The 20,935-nt window shown below is 44.6% G+C and overlaps 1 protein-coding gene across 1 annotated transcript in view; it reads left to right on the top strand.

The window, feature by feature from the left end:
• Nucleotides 1-17,853, top strand: part of LOC137528203 (cytochrome P450 2G1-like) — a 51,646-nt gene extending 33,793 nt beyond the window's left edge. The window contains exons 5-9 of the mRNA XM_068249464.1: nt 5,485-5,661; nt 9,226-9,367; nt 10,906-11,093; nt 13,367-13,508; nt 17,465-17,853. Coding sequence (XP_068105565.1) covers nt 5,485-5,661; nt 9,226-9,367; nt 10,906-11,093; nt 13,367-13,508; nt 17,465-17,646 — 831 coding nt within the window. The 3' untranslated portion in view covers nt 17,647-17,853. The remainder of the gene's footprint in view (nt 1-5,484; nt 5,662-9,225; nt 9,368-10,905; nt 11,094-13,366; nt 13,509-17,464) is intronic.
• The last annotated feature ends 3,082 nt before the right edge of the window (nt 17,854-20,935 follow it).

Here is a 20,935-nt window from a genome sequence, read left to right as displayed (position 1 = left end):
TGACAAGCTTTGAGGCTGTAGTTTACTGTCGCAATGCGTCCATGTGAACCAGCCCTTTCTTGTTTGTTTCCTTTTGTTTTGTTTTACCTCTGTGGATTATTGAAAACATCATGCTCTCATTAAGTTGATCCTGCTAGTGGCAGTATAATTAGAGTTTATGAATTTGGCATATTCACCCTCGTCCCCGTCTCTGTGCGCTGCCCTCCTCGTCCCATTCCAGCTCTCACATACTCCTGCTACTGCTGAAATTCTGTTTGTCCCCACGTTTATTGCCTGATGAAGCGGGCGTGGCCTGCAAAACGCGTTGTACTTTTGGGGTACTATATAATAAATGTGATTACTATTGTGAGCCTGTCGGCCGAAATCGAAAAGTAGCTGTGGCGGGGGACAGAAGGATCCGAGAGTGACTGCGAGGGCACAGGACGGCTGCAGGGGGCTGGTAGGAGCCCCAGGTCAGTAAACTTTTTTTTTTTTTTTTTTGCAGGGCTTAAGAATCCCTTTAATATGTGCATTTTTTTTTTGTCCTTGAATGTTGGCGTATGGAGAGACTGGAACATACTACAGGAGTACTGGGAGGCCAAGAGCAAACTTAATCCTGCAGGTGACACAGTGGGGTCCCAGAGCTGTACAGACAGATCGCTTACCAACAGCAAAGTGACACATTCTGTTGCTATAGAGAGGGGAGGGACAAACAGCAGTGGGCAAAAGCATGTGGCTTAGATGGGCGAAGTAAGTAGGGGAACAGTCAGTGGCGTAGCTAAGGAGCTGTGGGCCCCGGTGCAAGTTTTACATGGGGCCCCCCCAAACACTCTATACATAACAATTGATACGGCGCACCAAAACCTGCTAAGGACAACCACAGTGTCAGAGTTGCAAGAAGGGAATGGGGAAAAGTTTGTTAATGATTACTACTATTCAAAGCATCTATAAAAGTGATTATTACCAGCACAGGACCAACAGAGAGCTAATACTGTGATAGATGGTGGACACTTCGGGGCCCCTCTGGCCCAAGGGCCCCGATGTGGTCGCTACCTCTGCACCCCCTATTGCTACGCCCCTGGGAACAGTGCACTCAGCCATCTATTCTTGTTTAAAGATCTGGCATGCCAGGCAGCCTTGGTAGACCTTAGGTGACATCTGTACATGTGCAAGATTTTCAGCCATGATGGAGCCTGTCACCTTGCCCAAAAACTCTAGTGTATGTACAGAGCTTTAGCCACAAGGGGAGCAGTGGGGGCTTTTGGGCTAGTCCAAGCAGCTACAGTACTGTAAGAATGAAGTTGGTAAAGAACAGCAAGTTGTAGTGTAATTCTCATTTAACTGCTGTGTGCTTACATCACATTCTGTATTTAGATACTACCGTTTCTCTTTCTTTCAAATCTTGCTTTACTTTTTCTTATCTGTTTGTACTGGGTGATCGAATAGAAACTCAAACAACCTGTATCTTACATTTAGTGTAGGTGCACTCCTACTTACACTCTACCAAAGTCTCATACATACTGTACAGTTTTCCTTATTACATATTTTTGTTATTACATGTTACAGTATTGTATAGGCTGTTATGGCCTCGTTCAGATCATTTAGCGCAGATAGCTGTGTGATCGGAATGCAATGCGTATGATCGCGCGCCATCTGCGCTACTGTGCGCTGCGCTACAGATCCTATTCACTACGGTGAATGGATCTGCGCTGCGATTCCCAAAAAATGCATGCAATAGCGCATCGCACTGCTGCGCAGCGCATATGATGGGAACGGTAGAAGGACTGTCTATGCCCTTCTACCATTCTTGCGTGTCGCACACTATGCCTGCTGCCAAAATGCGCACGGCATCGCGTATAGTCTGAACGAGGCCTTATAAGTTGTTTAAAGAGGATCTGTAAAAATAAATACATCTCCTGGGGGGTACTTACCTCAGGGGAGTTGGAAGCCTCTGGATCCTAATGAGGCTTCCCCTGTCTTCTTCTGTCTCTCAGTTCCATCGCTGGTTCCCCCGAACATCGGAGAGGTAAATATCTACCTACCACGATCCAGGGCAGGCGCAGTAGCAGCTTTCCAATTGGGGTTCAGGAGGAAATAGTGGATCAGGTCCGCTCTACTGTGCAGGCAACTTGCGCCTGTGATCAGCTATTTCCACAGGAGGCCCAATTGGAAACCTGCTACTGTGCCTGCGCTGGATCGCAGTTGGTAAATATTGCAGGCGCCTCTGCCACAACCGTCATCCTTGTTGGCTGTGGTTTTTGGGGAGCCAGCGCTGGAACTGAGGGGCAGAAGAGAACGGGGAAAGCCTCATTAGGATCCAGAGGCTTCCACCTCTCAAGATAAGTATATCCCTCAGGTTTTTTTTTTTTGTTACAGAGTCTGTTTAACTTCCCTGGCGGTAACCTCGACCTGCGCTCGAGGTAGGAAAAATTAGCTGTGAGCTGTAATCCCAAGCTCAGGTCGGGGTAGTGAATTACCTGCTTTGCATAGTGTTTAGGAGCCCCGCACGATCGGCGCTGCGCAACGGGACTCCAGCCTGCTCTGTACCCATCTGTCTGCAGCCTTCTCCGGCTGCAGTGATCCCCATATCCCCACTCTTCTTCTGGGGACCAATTGTAGCGGCGGTGGCGGCGTGACGTTGCCACAGCGGGACAAAACTTTAAAGAGAACCTGAAGATTCAGCAGGGCAGAAGGAAAACAGAGAGAAATGTGCCCTGTGTGTATATGCCTGCATGTATATAGAGAGTTTAGCGTGTCAAATTCCTCCTCATTTGTCTCTAATCACAAGTTTTTGATCTCTCCCCTGTATCACCTGACTGCCATGGCAGAGATGGCAGATACGCTTATTTGAAAGCACTGGATGACAATATAGCCATTTGGTTCCCAACTGTTTCTGAGCCAAGTGCTTCTGCCTTAAAGAGAACCCGAGGTGGGATTCAATTATATTAGTGGGGCACAGAGGCTGGTTGTGCACACTATCACCAGCCTCTGTTGCCCTATGGTGTGCCCCCAGGACCCCCCTGCGATATGCTGTCCCCTCCGCCGTGCTAGCGACACACAGCGTGTCGCCAGCACAATGTTTACCTATGCGTGTCTGTCAGTGCCGCTCCCCCGCCTCCTCTGTAACGGTGCTACCCGCCCGCGTCTCTTTCCTCCAATCAGCGGGATGGAAGGGACACGGGTGGGTAGTGCTGATACAGAGGAGGCGGGGGAGCGGCGCTAACAGACACCGCATAGGTAAACATTGCGCTGGCGACATGCTGCGTGTCGCTAGCACGGCGGAGGGGACAGCAGATCACAGGGGGGTCCTGGGGGCACACCATAGGGCAACAGAGGCTGGTGTTAGTGTGCACAACCAGCCTCTGTGCCCCACTAACATAATTAAATCCCACCTCAGGTTCTCTTTAAGGGGCCCATACACTTAACGATTTTCCCACCGATATACAGCAGATTCGATCACTGTGATCGAATCCGCTGTGAAATCGTTGCACAAAAGCTGACCGAACGATCGAATTCAGTCTGAAATCGATCGTTTCCGTTGATCAGTCCATGCGGAACGTTTCGCTCGATCGCCGGCAGGTCGGGTGTGCGTCGATAGCGGCGTTAGAATGTCCGACGACCGACGCTAGCGGCAATACATTACCTGTTCCGCCAGCGCGAGTCCCCGCTGTCCCTTCTCCGCTGGGTTACGGCTGGCTTCACTTCTTCCTGTCCGTACAGGAAGTTTAAACAGTAGAGCACCCTCTACTGTTTAAACTTCCCCGGACAGGAAGTTCAGTGAAGCTGGAGCCCTGGAGCCGAGCGCGGAAAAGAAGACAGCAGAGACCGGGGGACTCGCGCCGGCCGGATCAGGTAATGTATGCGGGGGGGGTTGTGTGTGACTTTGGCAGCTTCACAGATTGTGATCGGTTTCAGGCTGAAATCGATTCACATTCTATTTGCAGTAGAGGCAGACATACGATCCCTCTCTGATCAGATTCGATCAGAGAGGGATCTATCTGTTGGTCGAATCTGATGGCAAATCGACCAGTGTATGGCCACCTTTACGGTTTCCGATTTTTGCCTGGATTTAGACTACTCTCTGCCTTCCGCCTGCACCGACCTCTGCCTGGATTTTCACTACTCTCTGCCTGCCTTATTTGTACAGTTTCACAATTTTTAAAGTTTTTTTTCATAAATTTAATTCAACAAATTTGTGTTCTAGTCTTTTATTTATATGCAGAATGTCTACCGGGCTTTTATTCTGACATATTTTGGTGAGTTAAGACTTAATTGGAGGCCTAAAATTCTTGAAAAAAATTTACCGCTTTTGACTCATAATTCATAAGACAGAAATGCACCGGCAGGGAGGGTAAAGTACATTAAAGCACACTGAAAACAACCAATGAAAAAGATCCCATTGTTTACAGTAAAATATTTATATATTCAGTACATGCTGTATTACAAACGAAATGGACTTCTACTGTATATGCCCAAACTGCAAGGATCGTCAGCACACCAATTATCAAAAGTACATCAAATTTATTGTGCCAGTTTCCACAAGATGAACCAAACTGTATATGGCCTCTACAAATGGAAACTACTGCACATTATATGTATATAAATAAATGCATCAGGAACATATGGCTGCTGGTCCTGACATAACCATCGGTCCGCAAACGTAGTCATCATGGCAAACTCCACCTCTATTGGCCAGTTGACTTCAAGTCAGATGTTATTATGGGATGGAAGTTTGCCATCGACAACCCATGCCCCAGCAGATTCCGTCCCTGCTGCTTACCCCCCAGAACAGCATGTTTCCCTACATGTCCAGGAAGAGGCCTGATTTTCATCACACTACCGGCTATTATCCCACAGCCAGGACCATGACACCCCTCAATCCAGTATATGAATGTAAGGCTGCACGTGTATCATAATGTGCCACCTAAAGCTAGTCTATGCAGCCTGGACTACAGGAAGTGGCACGGAAAATAGAACACACGCCATTGTCTTTACACAGGCAGCACTATGGGGTTAGGTAGTATAAGGTCGTGCTGAGGTAGTCTGCACTAGTCTAAATTAATGTTTTTATTTGGTGGGTTAACATGACCTTTAAATGAGAACTGCAACCTTTATCTGCAGTATTTATTTTATTGTTGTACCTTTTCAACTAAACAACCAACACTATGGCCGTTATTCAATTTACGTTTTCTCCTAAGTTTCCTCCCAGGTGCTAGTTTCACACCTAATCAATAAAATGCCCTTTAAGCCAGCAAGCTAGAAAATACTCAGAATAAGGCTGACTCCTTTTTTCACCTACTTTTTGGTGTTTTTTCAGTTGCAGAGCGCTGAAAAGTTATTTTAAACAGAAGATGAAAAATTATCTCCTTGGAAAAGGGCCCATGTGTGTGCCTTTTAAATTGCCCAGTGTGATGTGCACCACATTCATGACATTTGATGGCTCTGCTGTGTTTACTATAAAAAAAAAACAAAAAAAAAACTAATCACCACATTACTTCTTCCTAGGTTTACAATTTCATCCCTTCCATCCTGAAACATCTTCCAGGGCCTCACCATAAGCTCACTGAGAACTACCAGGCACAGCTGGACTATGCTGAGGAGATAGTGAAAGAACATGAGGAGACACTGGACCCTTCTTCACCAAGAGACTACATCGATGTGTTTCTCTTGAGGATGCAGCAGGTTAGGATGTGGACCCATAATCACAATAATAAGTCTTTCATGCTAGACTAGAAAAAGACCTCAAAGAAAAGTCACGACGCAGTAAGTGTGCTAGGCCCCATTGCCTTGCTGTTGCGTTACCCCGCAGTGAAACGGTACCACAACAAAGGTTTACAATGCAAGTGTAAAAGGGGCCTTAAAATCCATTTTAAACTCCATTTCCAGGATAGAAAGATGGATAGATTTTTTGGGGAAAGAAGCACATCCACTTTGTTACTGCCATCCGAGTTCATTTTTAAGGAACATTTTAATAACTTTCTGTGACTGTCCCTTGTGACAACTATAAATTTAAAGACGCAGTGAAGGTCTACCCAAAAGGCTTGCAGTTAACAATAAAAAACCTGGCATGGGTTCTAGCTTTAAAGTGAATGGGAACCGCATTTTAAAAAGAATGAAGCAAATACTTACCTAAGGAGAGGGAAGGCTCTGGGTTGTAGAGAGCCTTCCGTCTCCTCTCTCGGCTCTCTCTATCTCTATCCTATCTCTCTATCTATCTCTCTATATGTGCTGGCTCCCCCCCGTTTCAATCCCCCGCCGAAAGGGTATTTGGAAGTCTTCGGGAGCCGCGTCCTCCCGAAGACGTGCAGCTCCATACTGCACAGGCGTGAGCGTGCAAGAGAGCGTGCTTGAGCAGGGGCAGTACAGGGCCGCCCTTCTTCAGGAGCACTTGGGCTCCCTGAAGACTTCTGAAGCCTCCTTCGGCCGGGTAAAGCAGTATTTGACTAATTCAGTCAAATACTGCTACCGGGCGAGCCAGCACCAGAATGACGGGACCAGGAGAGGAGCCGGAAGGCTCTATAGGACCCAGAGCCTTCCCTCTCCTTGGGTAAGTATCTGTCTCATTTTTTTAAATGCGGCTCCCATTCACTTTAAAGGGAACCAGAGAGGAACGGGGGGTGAAAAAAGAAAAAGATTTTATACATACCTGGGGCTTCTTCCAGCCCCATAAGCCTGAATCGCTCCCACGCCGCCGTCCTCAGCTTCCTGGATCCGCCGGTACCGGGCCCGTCACTTCCGGCGGACGCGGCCAATTGTCCGCATCACAGGTGCTCCCTCCATACATGTACGCATGCGGCTGCGCAGTTAACAGCCACATGCGTATCTGTATGGGGAGAGCACCCTGTGATGCGGAGAATTGGCCGCGTCCGCCAGCCGACTTGCCGACTCGCGGCAATGACGGGACCCGGTGGCGGCTGATCCAGGCAGCGGAGGAGTGCGGCGTGGGAGCGATCCGTGCGTATGGGGCTGGAGGAAGCCCCAGGTATGTATATTGCATCCTCTCTGGTTCCCTTTAAAGGAACACTATTGCAAAATATTGTAACACTGAAAACGTGCATTTTATTTGTATAAATACACACGTATTTTAAATTTTATAATTGGTTTGCGAATGTCCTTTATGCACAAAAACAAATGACAAAGTATCGAGCTCCACTCTGACAAATTCTAGTGCCAACAAGTGGTTCTAGCTATAGGCAGGCCGGGATAGGGGCTCCAATGAGATATGTGGTCATAAAAATATCATTCTTAGTTTAAAGACAAACTCCAGTGAAAATAATGTAATACAAAGTGCTTATTTTTTACAGTAATTATGCATAAATGATTTAGTCAGTGTCTGCTCATTGTAAAATCTTTCCTCTCCCTGATTTACATTCTGACATTTATCACATGGTGACATTTTTACTGCTGGCAGGTGGTGTAACTGGAAGGAGATGCTGCTTGCATTTTTGGCAGTTGGAAACAGCTGTTATTTCCCTCAATTCCACAAGGCTCTCACAGTGTGATGTCAGTACCTCAGAGCTGTGAGGCGCTGACATCACACTGTGGGAGGGGTTTCACCACAAAATCATCCATACAGAGCCCCCTTATGATCCGTTTGAGAAAAGGAAAATATTTCTCATGGGAAAGGGGCTCTCATGGGAAAGGAGGTATCAGCTACTAATTGGGATTAACTTCAATTCTTGGTTACTGTTTCTCTTTAAAGGGCTTCCTTTGCAAAAAAACAAATCTATTTTTTACTCACCTGGGGCTTCTTCCAGACCCTCAGCCATCTCAATCCCTCGCCGCAGCCCTGGTCCTCCTCCTTGTCCCCGCTGGCCAGCCACATTGATCTCGACCCGCCGGCAGGGTTGGCTCTTGCCCGCGCTTCCACGTCATCTGGCGCGCACTGCACTTGCCCAGTAGTTGTGCACAGGCGCAGCACATGTCAGATGACGTGGACGCGTGGGCACTCGCAAAAGAGCCGACCACGCTGGCGCGTCGCCATCATTAGGGGCGGCCAGCAGGAACACTGGGGAGGACTGGGGCTGTGGCAAGGAACTGAAAGAAGACCCATGGAGTAAAAAATAGACTAGCTTTTTCGCATTGAAAGTCCTTTAAAGAGACTGTAACAAAATGTTCAGTCTTATTTCTCCTATCCTACAAGATCCTATACCTGTTCTAATGTACTTTGGCTTACTATAGCCTTTTCTAGTTGCACTGTCTCTCTAATATATCTTATCTTCTTTTCTTTATCAAGCTTTGTCGACCCAGGGAGGAATGGGCTGCCTCTGTTGTAATGAATACAAGTTATGCATACCCCCTCCAGACTCACTCCTGTGTGCTTTGTTTATTTCTCACTCACAGACTGGTCCCTGCTCTCAGTCTCAGCTGTGTCTGTGAGGCTGTGAGAGGAGGGAGCTGCCTGTCACATGCTGACAATAGTTTACCCAGACACAAGTGCAGAGGGCAGACTCCTGGCTCAGAAGAAACAGCTGTGTTTATAAAGGAGTCTGAGGATTCTTGTCACGCTTCAGTGGCACAGAGCCGGAGAGGCAGAAGGTAAACATTTTCTAAACTTGCACATAACATCTGAAGGCTGCATTCACTGTATAATAATAAAAACTTGTCATGCAAACATAAGACCGTATACATCCTGTTTCTTTTCAGTATACTTCCTGTTTCAGTGGCCATCTTTACTGTTTACAAAACAGTTTATAAAACTGTTGTTTTATTGCCAATATTGCAGCGGAGAGTGTCAAAAGTGTCACAGAGGGGGCTAGAAGATGTCCCCGAACAACGCTGATATATGTTTATTTCTATAACATTTCTTCAATACAGATTCTCTTTAAACTAAGAATGATGTTTTTATGACTACATATCTCATTGGAACCCCTATCCCGGCCTGCCTATAGCTAGAACCCCTTGTTGGCACTAGAATTTGGCAGAGAAAGGAGCTTTACACTTGGTCATTTGTTTTTTTGTGCATAAAGGACTATCGCAAACCAATTGTAGAATTTGAAATACATGTGTGTTTATTCAAATAAAATGCAAGTTTACGTGTTATAATATTTTGGAAGTCCTTAAAATCAATGTATAAGTCACTGCGGATGTAGTTACATTATAAATTGCATTTAAATGTAAATTTACTATAATAATACTGCACTATAAAGTATCAATATTATTGCACCAAAAGCACTAGCAATTATTCAGATCATTAGAATAGTTAATTAATCCAACTGTTTTTGTTTATTCTACACTTGTTTTCAGGACAGCAAAAACCCTCACTCCGAGTATAACTTACCAAACCTCCTCTCCTGTGCCTTGGACATATTTTTTGCAGGACAGGAATCGACCAGCAGTACATTGTCCTACACTCTGCTGATCCTCATGAAGTATCCGCATATTAAAGGTAAGCAATGGGGCCAAGAGCCAGAACTGATATCATCTCAGACAGCCTCTGTGTATTTAAAACTTCGCTTGGGTCACTGAACCTTCAGACCCCTTTTATGCTTGCATTTGAATCCTGCATTGCATTACCCTGTTTTCCTGCAGAGTAACACAATGGCAGTGCAAGGTAATGAGGCCTAGCACAGTTACGACGTGGTGTTGCGCCAGACGTGCTCTGCCGCCGAGGCGCACAAAGTAAACAGCACATTAGTAATGTAAGTCAATGGGCAACACAAGCATTAAAAATGTTGGCGGTGGTGTAGTGTGCATGTATGGAACAACCGGGAAACCCGGGAATCCCAGTGCACATACTTCCTGTCTAGCAGAAAGAACGTGACTGGGCGAGGGGCGTCTGGGGGGCGGTGTTATAAATGCAACCCTGTCAGCACACTCTGTCATGTGATTGACACTTTATGCTTTGCGGTGCAATGCACATGGGGAGGCATTGCACTGCAAACACACTGAGACGGGGGGGATTATACATACCTGGGGCTTCCTCCAGCCTCCTCCAGGATTATCGCACCCTTGCCGTGGTTCTCCGCCTCTTGGTCGTTCTGCAAGTTCTCCAGTCCGGGGCCAACTGCGCATGCGCGGCCAGCCAACACGCGTGCCCCCATCACGCTCTTGTGGCCGGGAGTGTTCAGCGCCTGCTGTCAAAATAAGTATTGTTTATCATGCTGTTGACTTAAAAGGCATATTGTAAAACTGAATTGGATCAGGTCCCCTGGCCCTTTATCAATTCACTTTTCTCCTATGTTTTTTGCTAGGTAATATCTTTGCACCTGTTTTAATAAAATGGTCTTCAAGCCATCAGCAAGCAATAAAATATACTGCACTTTTTCACTTCAACAAACTGCATGCTTGTTGCAGGTGTGTGACTCTAAAAGAACTAAAGCCAAAACCCAGGATATAGGCATTGCTTGTCAGCAGGGCTGTGGAGTCGGTGCAAAAATCATCCAACCCTGACTCCTGAGTTTATGAAACCACCGACTCCAGGTACCCAAAATTGCTCTGACTCCTCGATTCCGACTCCTTAGTCTAATTTTTACAAAGGCTATGGATTTGGTTCAAAAATCATCCGGCTCCTCAGTTTACTGAAACCACCGACTCCGACTCCAGATACCCAATATTGCTTCGACTCCTCGACTATGATTCTGACTCCTCAGCCATGCTTATAAGTGAATGGCGATATCCTCCATATTCCTCTCACTTCAGGTTTCCTTTAAGTCACTCTAATCGTCACATACTGTTCTCTTTCTTACATTCCAAATGTCAACCAGTTAGTCACCAATTAGTAAAAGAGGCCTTTTGGAATCAGTCACAGACCTTACCAAAAATCATTACCCATTAGCAGGTACAGCTACATACAGTTTTTATAAATGGTTGTGTAACTGTCACCCTTCCACGACTTAGTTTTGTTTTTAGCAGTAATGTCATATTTGCAAACATTGCAAGCCTTGAATGATTTAAAGCTGAAATAATCTTTGTATGTCGTAACAGAAAAAGTCCAGGCAGAGATAGAGAATGTGATTGGCCGAACTCGCAGACCATGTATGGATGACCGTGCCAAGATGCCGTATACTGATGCTGTCCTGCATGAAGTCATGCGCTTTATTGACTTCTTACCCATAGGAGCACCGCGTTCTGTGACAGAGGACACGGTTTTCCGAGGATATCACCTGCCCAAGGTATGCCTATAATCCTCAGTAGCCGGGCATGTTGGAGGATTAGATGCCTGGATAGGTTATATCTCCATATTGTGGTTTGTAAAGGTAGCCATACATCTAGTGATGATGGGCAGATTTAACCAAGTGACAAATCTCTCTCTGATGGAATCTGATTTGAGAGAGATCAGTCCGCTGCTCATACACCGCAGGCCGATTCACAGAGGCGCTCATTGTTGATGCTACTGGCAGATGCTGTTTACTCCTATCCGTTATTGTATGATGAAGTGGGTTTGTATCCTGTGAAACGCGTTGCACTTTATTTGGAGTATCCAATAAAATAGTTTTGACTGAAAATCCACAGTCGTGTGTTCTGCTTGGAGGGGGTGAGTCCACCACTGCCTCCTCTATTACCAAGATGGGTTTTTAAGTTCTTTTAGTGTGTGTTTATCCTGTTGGCGCCTCTGTTATCCTATTATCTACATCAAGTCCACCCTTGGTGGAGGGTTGTACCCTTCCTTCTTCTACTACAGAGAGCGACTTTTTAATCCTGAGTGGGGTCAGGACAATCTCCCCACCTGCTTTGACAGTGGTTGCCTACTTGGTAACCCTGGTTTGTGAGTATTAAATTAATATTATTACTCTTCCAATTATACATTACCAGTACATACTTCACTATGTTGGGCTCTTGGTGTTCTCTCTTTTTCTCATACATCTAGTGATGATGGGCAGATTTAACCAAGTGACAAATCTCTCCCTGATGGAATCTGATTAGAGAGTGATCTGTTGGCTGTTCATACACCGCAGGCTGATTCACGATTTGATTTTAGCATGAAATATCTCAGGAATCTGCTTTGTGACGCTGCATTAGCTGCCTCCCCGCCCCGACCCTGCCCACTAATGTAATATATTCTCCCCGGTGCACTATACTTCACCTGTCCATGTCCGCCAATGGCTTTATGCTCCGTTCGCAATCCGCATACACTCGCCCTACATGCTTGCCGCCGTATACGTGGGTGTGTGTTTGACGTCACACACACACACACACCTGAAATTGGTCACACTGTCAATCGGGTATGCTTTTGGCGTACTGTCAAAAGCATGCCCGTTTGACTGTGACCAATTTCAGGTGTGCGACATCAAACACACACCCACGTATACAGCGGCAAGCACGTAGGGCGAGTGTTTTTCATCCGATTGAATAATAATGTTCAAATCGGATGGTCGATCGGCTGTCAAGTTGAGAGAAGTATGGCCACCTTGAGTGCAGCTCTCCATGGGTCTAAACATGCAAACTTTGCAATACGTACAGAATTATGTTTTTTTGTAGGTTAAAATAATCCTAAAATAACAAAAAAATTATACATACCTGGGCCTTCCTCCAGCCCCCTTCAGGCTAATCGTTCCCTCGCAGTTCTCTTCAGACCCTTAAATCTTCCGCTACAGTTCCTGTTAGTTCAGGCAGTTGGGCGTAGTTCGCATGTGCGCCCGTGCCTCGTCGCGCTCCTGTTACCGAGAGCGCTCCCAGCCGGCGGAAGCGCAATGGGGGAGAAGGCACAGCCAGACTGCGCAAACTGGCCAATTACTGGGAGTCTGAGCGGAAGATCCAGGAGGTTCAGATCAGATGTTCAAAGATAGTTGACAGATTGCAGAGCCAGTAAATGACCCTCTTACTTAATTTTCCATTGACAAAGGGGGGTCTCAGCCTGGCTATTATACTGACAGGTTATGGATCACAAATCACTTTATTGTAGTGTGTGGACCCACCTCATTCAAGGGTTCAAAGGACCACTGTTTTAAAATGTAAACTCCAGGAGATACACATACTCACAGAATAAAATGCACTATACATTACTTTTTTCTATGTTGCTGTCACTTACAGTAGGCAGTAAAAATCTGACATAGCTGACAAATTTTGGACTAGTCCATCTTCTCATTGGGATTTTCAATGTTTCTTTTATACTTTACAAAAGCATTCTCTAGATAGGATCTACTCCGAGCTGTTGGCTAGCTAGGCTGCCTAATCTTTGCTTACTATTTTGGCAGTTGGACTGAGCAACTGCTATTAAATATGTGCTTTTGAAAAGAAAGAAAACCTTTATAATCTCCCATGAGATGGACTAGTCCAAAACCTGTCAGATTGTTACTGCATTTTAACCTTGGAGAAATGTAGGTCCTATAGGTATGTGTACATATGCTACATTCTTAATCAGAGACTTGCACCAGTATGCAAATATTCCTGATGCAGGTGTCTGGTTAATATGTCGGTACATTAATCTATTCTAACGTTTCTGCAGGGTACAATCATCATTCCTGTTCTGCACTCTGTGCTCTATGACTCCTCACTCTTTGAAAGATCCCAGGAATTTTATCCGGAACACTTTTTAGACCAGAATGGCAGCTTCCAAAAAAATGAAGGTTTTATGGCATTCTCCGCAGGTAAGATTTTTTTTTTCCACACATGGGCCCATATGCAATTCACTTTTTCTGTTGAGTTTTCTCCTAGGTGACATTTTCATAACTTGTCATAAAATGCTTTTTAAACCAACCGGCAAGCAAGAAAATACTCAAAATAATTTTAATAGTACCTTTTTACCAACTTTTGGGTACTTTTTCAATTGTAAAATGCTGAAAAGTTATTTTAGAGTGAAGATGAAAATTATCTCCTAGGAGATAACTCGGGAGAAAAAAATAATTGCATATGGGCCATGGAGGTACAACTTTTTGCACCCACAACATCCATAAAAAATATAGTTTTTAATGTGCAGTGAAAATTAGCACCGTGGCTTTGTCACAAATTCAGATCCCAAGTAGATGGGCCATCAGGACACCGAAATCATGTACCTTTTTTACTTATTTTTGTACCTTTGTCTTTTGTGTGTGTGGGCAGGGGGAGGCAGATTGTGAAGGGTGGATGCGCACATGAAAATACATTCAAAGGTGTGATTAGATGGTGAAAAAGATAATACAATTTTGACGGAGAATGAAAGGGTGAAAGAACGTGTGTAAGATAAGGCAGGGAGTGAGGTAGGGAGCGAGGTAGTGATAGAATATTGAGTAACTACTTGCTTGGATTTAGAGCAAAACAAAGTGAGGCTAAGTAGTAGGGATAGTTTGGGGAAGTGAACAGGGGAGATGTGAGAAGGTTGGCGAGGTGGGTCAGAATCGGAATCAATTTTATTTCGCCAAGTAAGTTTGCACCTACAAGGAATTTGTCTTGGCAGTTGCTTAACAAACGCAAACAAAAACAATACAAGGACAGACAGTGTGTATATTACAAGTCAAGGGCATTATGCTAGTATAGTGGCAGTAAGCAATGTGAGAATTGTTCATTTTCAGTTCTGTGCTGATTACTATCAAGTCCTAGCAGCTCTAACGTGGTTCAGCATTAACTATGGCTACTGCTTGAAGAAAAAAGCTGTTCCTGTGTCTGGAGGTTTTGGTAGCGATTGACCGGAATCTTACTCCTGAAGGCATGCGCTGGAAGATGGAGTAAGTTGGGTGAGAGGGGTCAGAGGCAATTTTGGTCGCTCTCTTTCTGCACCTGCTAGTGTAAAGATCCTGCAGGGAAGGTAAGCTACAGCCAATTATCCTTTCCTCTGTTCGGATGATGCGCTGCAGCCTCCCCTTTTCTAATGCTGAGCAGGAGCCGAACCATACAGTCATAGATGATGTTATGGTGGATTCAATAATTGCAGTGTAGAACTGCACCATTAAATTTTGAGGTAGGCCAAACTTTTTCAGCTGCCGTAGATGGTACATCCTCTGTTGTGCTTTCTTGACAATAGTGGCCGTATTGTTATCCCATTTTAGGTTGTCTGAGATCGTGGACCCAAGAAACTTGAATGACTTTACCTGGGTTATTGTGGATCCATTTATGGTTAAGGGGAGGTGCTGGGGGGGGGAGATCTCCTAAAGTCTATTATCATCTCCATGGTTTTGAGAGCATTTAGTTCCAAGTTGTTGCTGCTGCACCAGGAGGAAAGCTGTCCCACCACATGCCTGTATGCAGACTCGTCCCCGTTTAGTATGAGACCAACTACTGTTGTGTCATCTGCAAACTTCAGAACCTTAACAGATGGATCTGTGGAGATGCAGTTATTGGTGTACAGTGGTGTACAGTGAGTATAGAAGACTATAAGACTGCTAGTATTATGTTCAGGGAATATAAGGTATGGGTTAGGGTATGGTTAGTTAAATAAAAATAATGGTCGATCTTAAGCCTTGTACACCCCTGCAATTATGATTGACCAATGTTACCATCTCCATGTAGAATGAGGGTCATCAGGTATTGAATACTGTGGAAAGACTAGCTGATGGCCCGGCGTTGCCTGGGTATGTTTTTGGCTGGTGTTGGCTCCGCCTACTTTTTCTCACCCTAACACACAATCAATGACCAATTTTGTGAGCTTTGCGGTCTTTTGCATCAATAATTTGCATTGAAATTAAACAAATATGATTGGCTGTTTGTGGCTCCACCCCTTTTCTGAATTTGAACCCCAGTCACCCAATGACCAACTGTACCAGGTTTGAGGCTTGTGCCATTAACAGTGCATGAATAGCAGCAATGAAATATTCCCCTTGAAAATCAATAGGTGAATTTTGATTGGCTTTTGTAGGCTCCATCCACTTTTCTGAATATTAATTCCAGTCACCCAGTAACCAACTGTGCAAAGTTAGAGAACCCTGCCATTCACAGCATAAGAATGGCTGCAGTTTACATTTTCGTAGAAAAATTTGTATTTGTCTCCGCCCACTTTTTGGTTATGGGGATGAAAGGTACCCTATGTGTTATTCCGTGTAATGTACTGTGTGTGCCAAATTTCATTTAAATCCGTTCAGCCATTGTTGTGTGATTGAGTAACAAACATCCAAACTTTCGCATTTATAATATTGGTAAGATTGTGTAGGTAGGTTGCCTCTCTTCATAAAAAGTGGTAGAATTGGTCAGTGATTGACCAGTCATAATTGAAAGTGTGTACCAGGCTTTAGGGAATAAACTGTTTTATTACTCACTATAACACCTTGTCTATAAAACTTTAAAAACCTTCCCTTTGGTGGATTGGCTACTTGTGTGGATTTCTACAAAACAAGCACTTTTAGACTTCTTTTCCACAGATGACTGAACTGTTTGTTGAGCAGTACAGCCTCCCGGTTGCTGGCCACAAGCCATGTTCAGATGCAAACCTATAAGGGTGGGGGGGCCACACGTCCACCACTTGTGCTTATCAGTAGCAAAGTGCATGACCGGTGGATGGAAGCAGCTGACAGACGGTGAATTCACCTCCTTTAGCTGCTCATAGAAAAGAGGCCTTAGTGGGCCTTGAGGACAGGCTTGAAAAACACATTGTTAGACTATCTGGAAGAGGGGTGGTTAGAAATAAGAACAGGAGACATGGTGAGGCTAGGGTTAGGCAAGATTTGGGACTAGGAATACTAAGAAGGTTTTGGGCTTCACTGGTTCGTTTTAGTTTCTAGGCCAGTTTAATGTTAGGCTAGGGTTAATGGACAGGACTGAGGAAAGTATCAAATAAGCCTAGTATTGGGCTGCATTCACATTGGCATTTTGCAGTGTGTTACATCAGACAATATTTAATACCATAGCTAACATGATGCAATTATATTTTTTTGGGTCTGTTCACATTGACGCATTAGCAGTGCGCTGTATCGCCCACGTAACGCACGATGCAACATTTCTCCTCTGATCCTGTTTTTACAATTGCAATGCAATGCCCCAGTGTGAAACTAGCCTTACCACAGATCAGCTGTGGGTTGCAATCCTTTCAAAGATTGTCGATGTAGAAATTTGAGTTGATTAATTATTAAATTGGGGTTTGGCATTTGAGGTAATGAGTTAAGATTTCACACATGATTAAAAAATAGGGTTGTTGGGCTGGGTAGTGGTTGTTAGTAATTTGGAATAGGGCAAGGGGAAATTAAAGCTAACTAAACCAAAATGGGTTTCAGGGAATGAATAAAAAAATCGCCCTGCAAAAGTTCTTAAGAAAATGCAGAGAGCTGGCAAGAGCCGGGAGGCTTTAAAAAAATCGCAAACAAAATCGCAAACCGCTTGCATTTGTGATTTCGATTTTATATATGAACGAGGCCTCATTCCCCCTTATCTGTGACAAGTTGTAATTTGCTCTCTCCCCTGTGTCAGCTGATGGCCACGGCAGAGAAGCTAATTGGTAAACACAGGATGTTAACAATATGTCTGCTTCCATGAAAGCAGGAAGTAGAAACACTGAGGATTTATTTTAGGATTTGTATCAGCTGTAACAAAGAATTGTTTTTCTTTAAATGGTATTATGCTGTTCCGTATCTTTTAGAGCAGAGAGGAAGTTCTGAGTTCGCGTCCACAATAAATGTTGCATTCCTTTCATTTTTCTGCATAGGAAAGCGCTCTTGTCCCGGTGAAAGTCTGGCTCGAATGGAGCTTTTCCTATATCTCACCGCCATCCTCCAGAGATTTGACATCCGTTCGGATAAAGCTCCCAGCGACATCGATCTCTCCCCAGAATACAGTGGTCTCGGAAAAATGGCTCCGACTTACCAGATCTCTCTTATCCCCTATTAGATACTTCACACCAATACTTTCACCTAACTTTAATTTGAACACCAAGATCACAGATGTAATATTACAATGTGTTCAATCCAATGCCATTCAATCCCAATCTGTATCTTACAAATAAAAAGTTATAGACGTAAATGTTCCATGATGCGGTGCATCCGTACTAGTTAGTGTGCCCTTCCAGCAGGTCTTGGGGAAGGCAATGTATATACGTGAGACCGGACTTCTATGTTAATGGTAGTGACCCAACAGTGGAGTGATGTCTCTCATGACAGGATGCTTGAAATAACCATCAGGTTGAATGGTTTATAAATTCCATACTATATTTGAGCCACTCCACAAGCAAGCCTCCAGACAAGAATGAGTTATAATTTCACGATCATTGTGGAAAGCAAAAACAACATACACCCATTTGTTCACAATGGGACATCATGTGCGAAAACACATGTAATGATTTTCTTTGGGGCTGCTGCATTTTCAGGAGCCATGAGAATCCAAACTAAAGTGGTTTAGGTGTGAAACCTATAATGACTAACTGTACAAGATTTCTTAGCAAGCCTTCAAAACTTTGTTTCTTCTTCAGGCATGATACAGATACGGTTCTAATCCAGTTCTGAAACATGTCTGAAGAAGAAACTTAGGCCCGGTTCACACTGTATTTTAAAGCCAAAGCGGATCCGGTCTCCCCTTCACTGGATCCGTATGGCTTGGTCCACACTGGCAAACGGATCCGTTAAAAAGGAACTGATCACTGTTTGAATGGATCCATTTTCACTCCGTTGCCACTCCGGTCACATGAGCGGGTGGGTGAGGGAGGGAGGGTTTCTTACCCAGGCTTCCGTCTCTTCCCCTTTGCGTCACGTAACTACCAGGAAGTGTGGTAGTCACATGATGCGACGTGAGATGGAAGCCTGGGTAAGAAACCCTCTCTCCGTCACCCGCCCGCTCAGGAGTCTAGGGTCTCCAGACCCCCCACCCCGTGGAGCATCCCCACATCTCTCCCCCCAGACCCACAATCCAGTGGAGTGTCCCCACATCCCCCCAGACCCCCACCCCTAGAGTAGCGTCCCCCTAGACCCCCACCCCAGTGGATTTTGGCCCTAGAATGGTCCGTTTATTCACTAGTTTGAAGAAATGTTCCGTTCTCTCATTGCTCCTAGTACAGTGCTTCAGCTTCCATTTCCAGTCCACTGGGCTTAGCGGTCTGGAAAATTTGATACTGCAGCAAAGTTGTGTTCCATTCAGCAGAACATACGCAACGGATCCGTACGAATGGATGCATGTGAACAGTTCCATAGGTTAACATTAGATCCTTTGGCACACGGTCCATTTGTACAGTTTCCGTTGCACTTACGGTCCGCTTTTGACCTAAACAACTTTTGTTGTTATGTCTTCAGGAGCCCCCTGTGAATTTTGCATAGTGCTAAAAAATGATATATATAACCTGGCTATTGAAAAAAAAAAAAAAAAAAAAAAACCTCGCTACTGAAAAAAAAAAAAAAAAAAAAAAAGCACAAGGTGGCTACATATGTTAAAACGTAGAAAAAAATGCTCGTTTTGTACAGAAAATGTTTTCCGGGGAATCACCTGCTGTTCCCACAGACACAAGTGTGACAACCTGCCTCAGGCTAGGTTCACAGTGGGAGCTGCTTTGCACTTCCTGTAAAAACAGGCACAGCAACAATGGAGGGGAAAAATCGCATGTTATGTGAGTGTTGTGTTGTGTTGCATACAGTGAAGCATACAGTTAATGAAATGTATGCTTCACGGTGACTGTTAACACTTGAGTTATGCGTTAGCGCACTGCATTGGGATAATAGGTCTGATGGATCTCGTCACACTAGATGCACTCTGAACGAGGCATAGACTTACAATGGCAATTACCACTGTCACATTGCACCGCAATGCCCCACTGTGAACTTAGCCTTGAATTATAGATCAGTCGGCAGCTTATGTACACAGTGCAACATGTCAAGGCCAATCAATATTTTCCAGCATGAACCGTATAACACTCCTGAGTAAAGAAAACGTTTCAGTCATTTACAGATTGAAACATTTATAGGCCTGCAACAAACTTCTCTTCCAGCACACAAATAATTTTGTAATTTTGGATTACTGAAGTTACCAGTAAATAAATTTAGTGTGACGTGTACCAAGCATAATGCAGAATCTCCTACCAATGAAAACAAACAGGGTGTCTTCATGTGCTTAAATATACTTTTAATCATAGCCTGCAAAAATTATCATACAAAACATGGTTCACACTTCACAACACAGTTACAACATCCTAAAAACCATAGGTTGGCACCACCAGAGCTAATATTCATATACATCCCACTGTCCCCATGATGGTAAGTCACCGTATTGATCACCCAGCCGAAGCCTATGCAAATCAATCAGTCACCCAATCATATTTGGACATGTGTGGGCCCTCCACCCGGCTCACACAACGAGGCCTCCACACTCATACCCTAACAGTGCACTGTATCTTTAAGACTAATTTTGCAGGCTATGATTAAAAGTATATTTAAGCACATGAAGATACCTTGTTTTTTTTCATTGGTAGGAGACCGTGTTCATGTTACCAGAGTGTCTCCTCGTTATGAGTGGTGCTAAATTACAAACATGTGGCCACCAAATATTGCATGGTAGTTATAATGCAGAATCTACCAACAAAAAAAAAAAACGCAAACAGTGGTTTAGGGAAGCCAGGGCTCTAAAAATTTAAAAAATCATAGAATTTCAAATCTTATTTTGTTAAAAGGACCACTATCGCGAACCATATCATTTTTAATCACCTCACAGTAGATCCATCAATTATAGAGAATCCTTACTGTGTCATTTTTTGTGACATGGCCCTTTAATGTATCATATATCACTGTAGCCTGTTTCCGTCAGCTTCCCCCCCCCACCCCAGCTGAGCATTGGCGAATGAAAGAAGGGAAGGAGTGGCTCATTACGCAGCACATCATCACAGGCAGAGCCGTGGCAAATGGATCAAGGGGGAGACCGGCTCATTGCGCAGCAGAGTCTGCACTGACAGCTGCCTCCCTCAATGCCTGAGGAGGAGGGGGGGTTCCATTTGAAGTAACTGCTAATGATGGGGAAGAGGGCCAGCGCGTGAGTTTGTTTTGGCAGTTAGGGAAAGCCAGGCTGTACCATCTGTTTTATGTGGGGTTTTTTTTCAATACATGACAAGGCTCCCCCTGCTATGGCTTTACAGTTACCAAAGTCTGTCAGCGTTACTTCAGGGGTTGATGGCAACAGGCTGCAGTGATATATGATACATTAAAGA

This window comes from Hyperolius riggenbachi, chromosome 8 (genome assembly GCF_040937935.1).
Source record: "Hyperolius riggenbachi isolate aHypRig1 chromosome 8, aHypRig1.pri, whole genome shotgun sequence".
NCBI lineage: Eukaryota > Metazoa > Chordata > Amphibia > Anura > Hyperoliidae > Hyperolius > Hyperolius riggenbachi.
The sequence above is the reverse complement of the archived record's forward strand: the minus strand, read 5'-3'. Positions and strand labels throughout refer to the sequence as shown.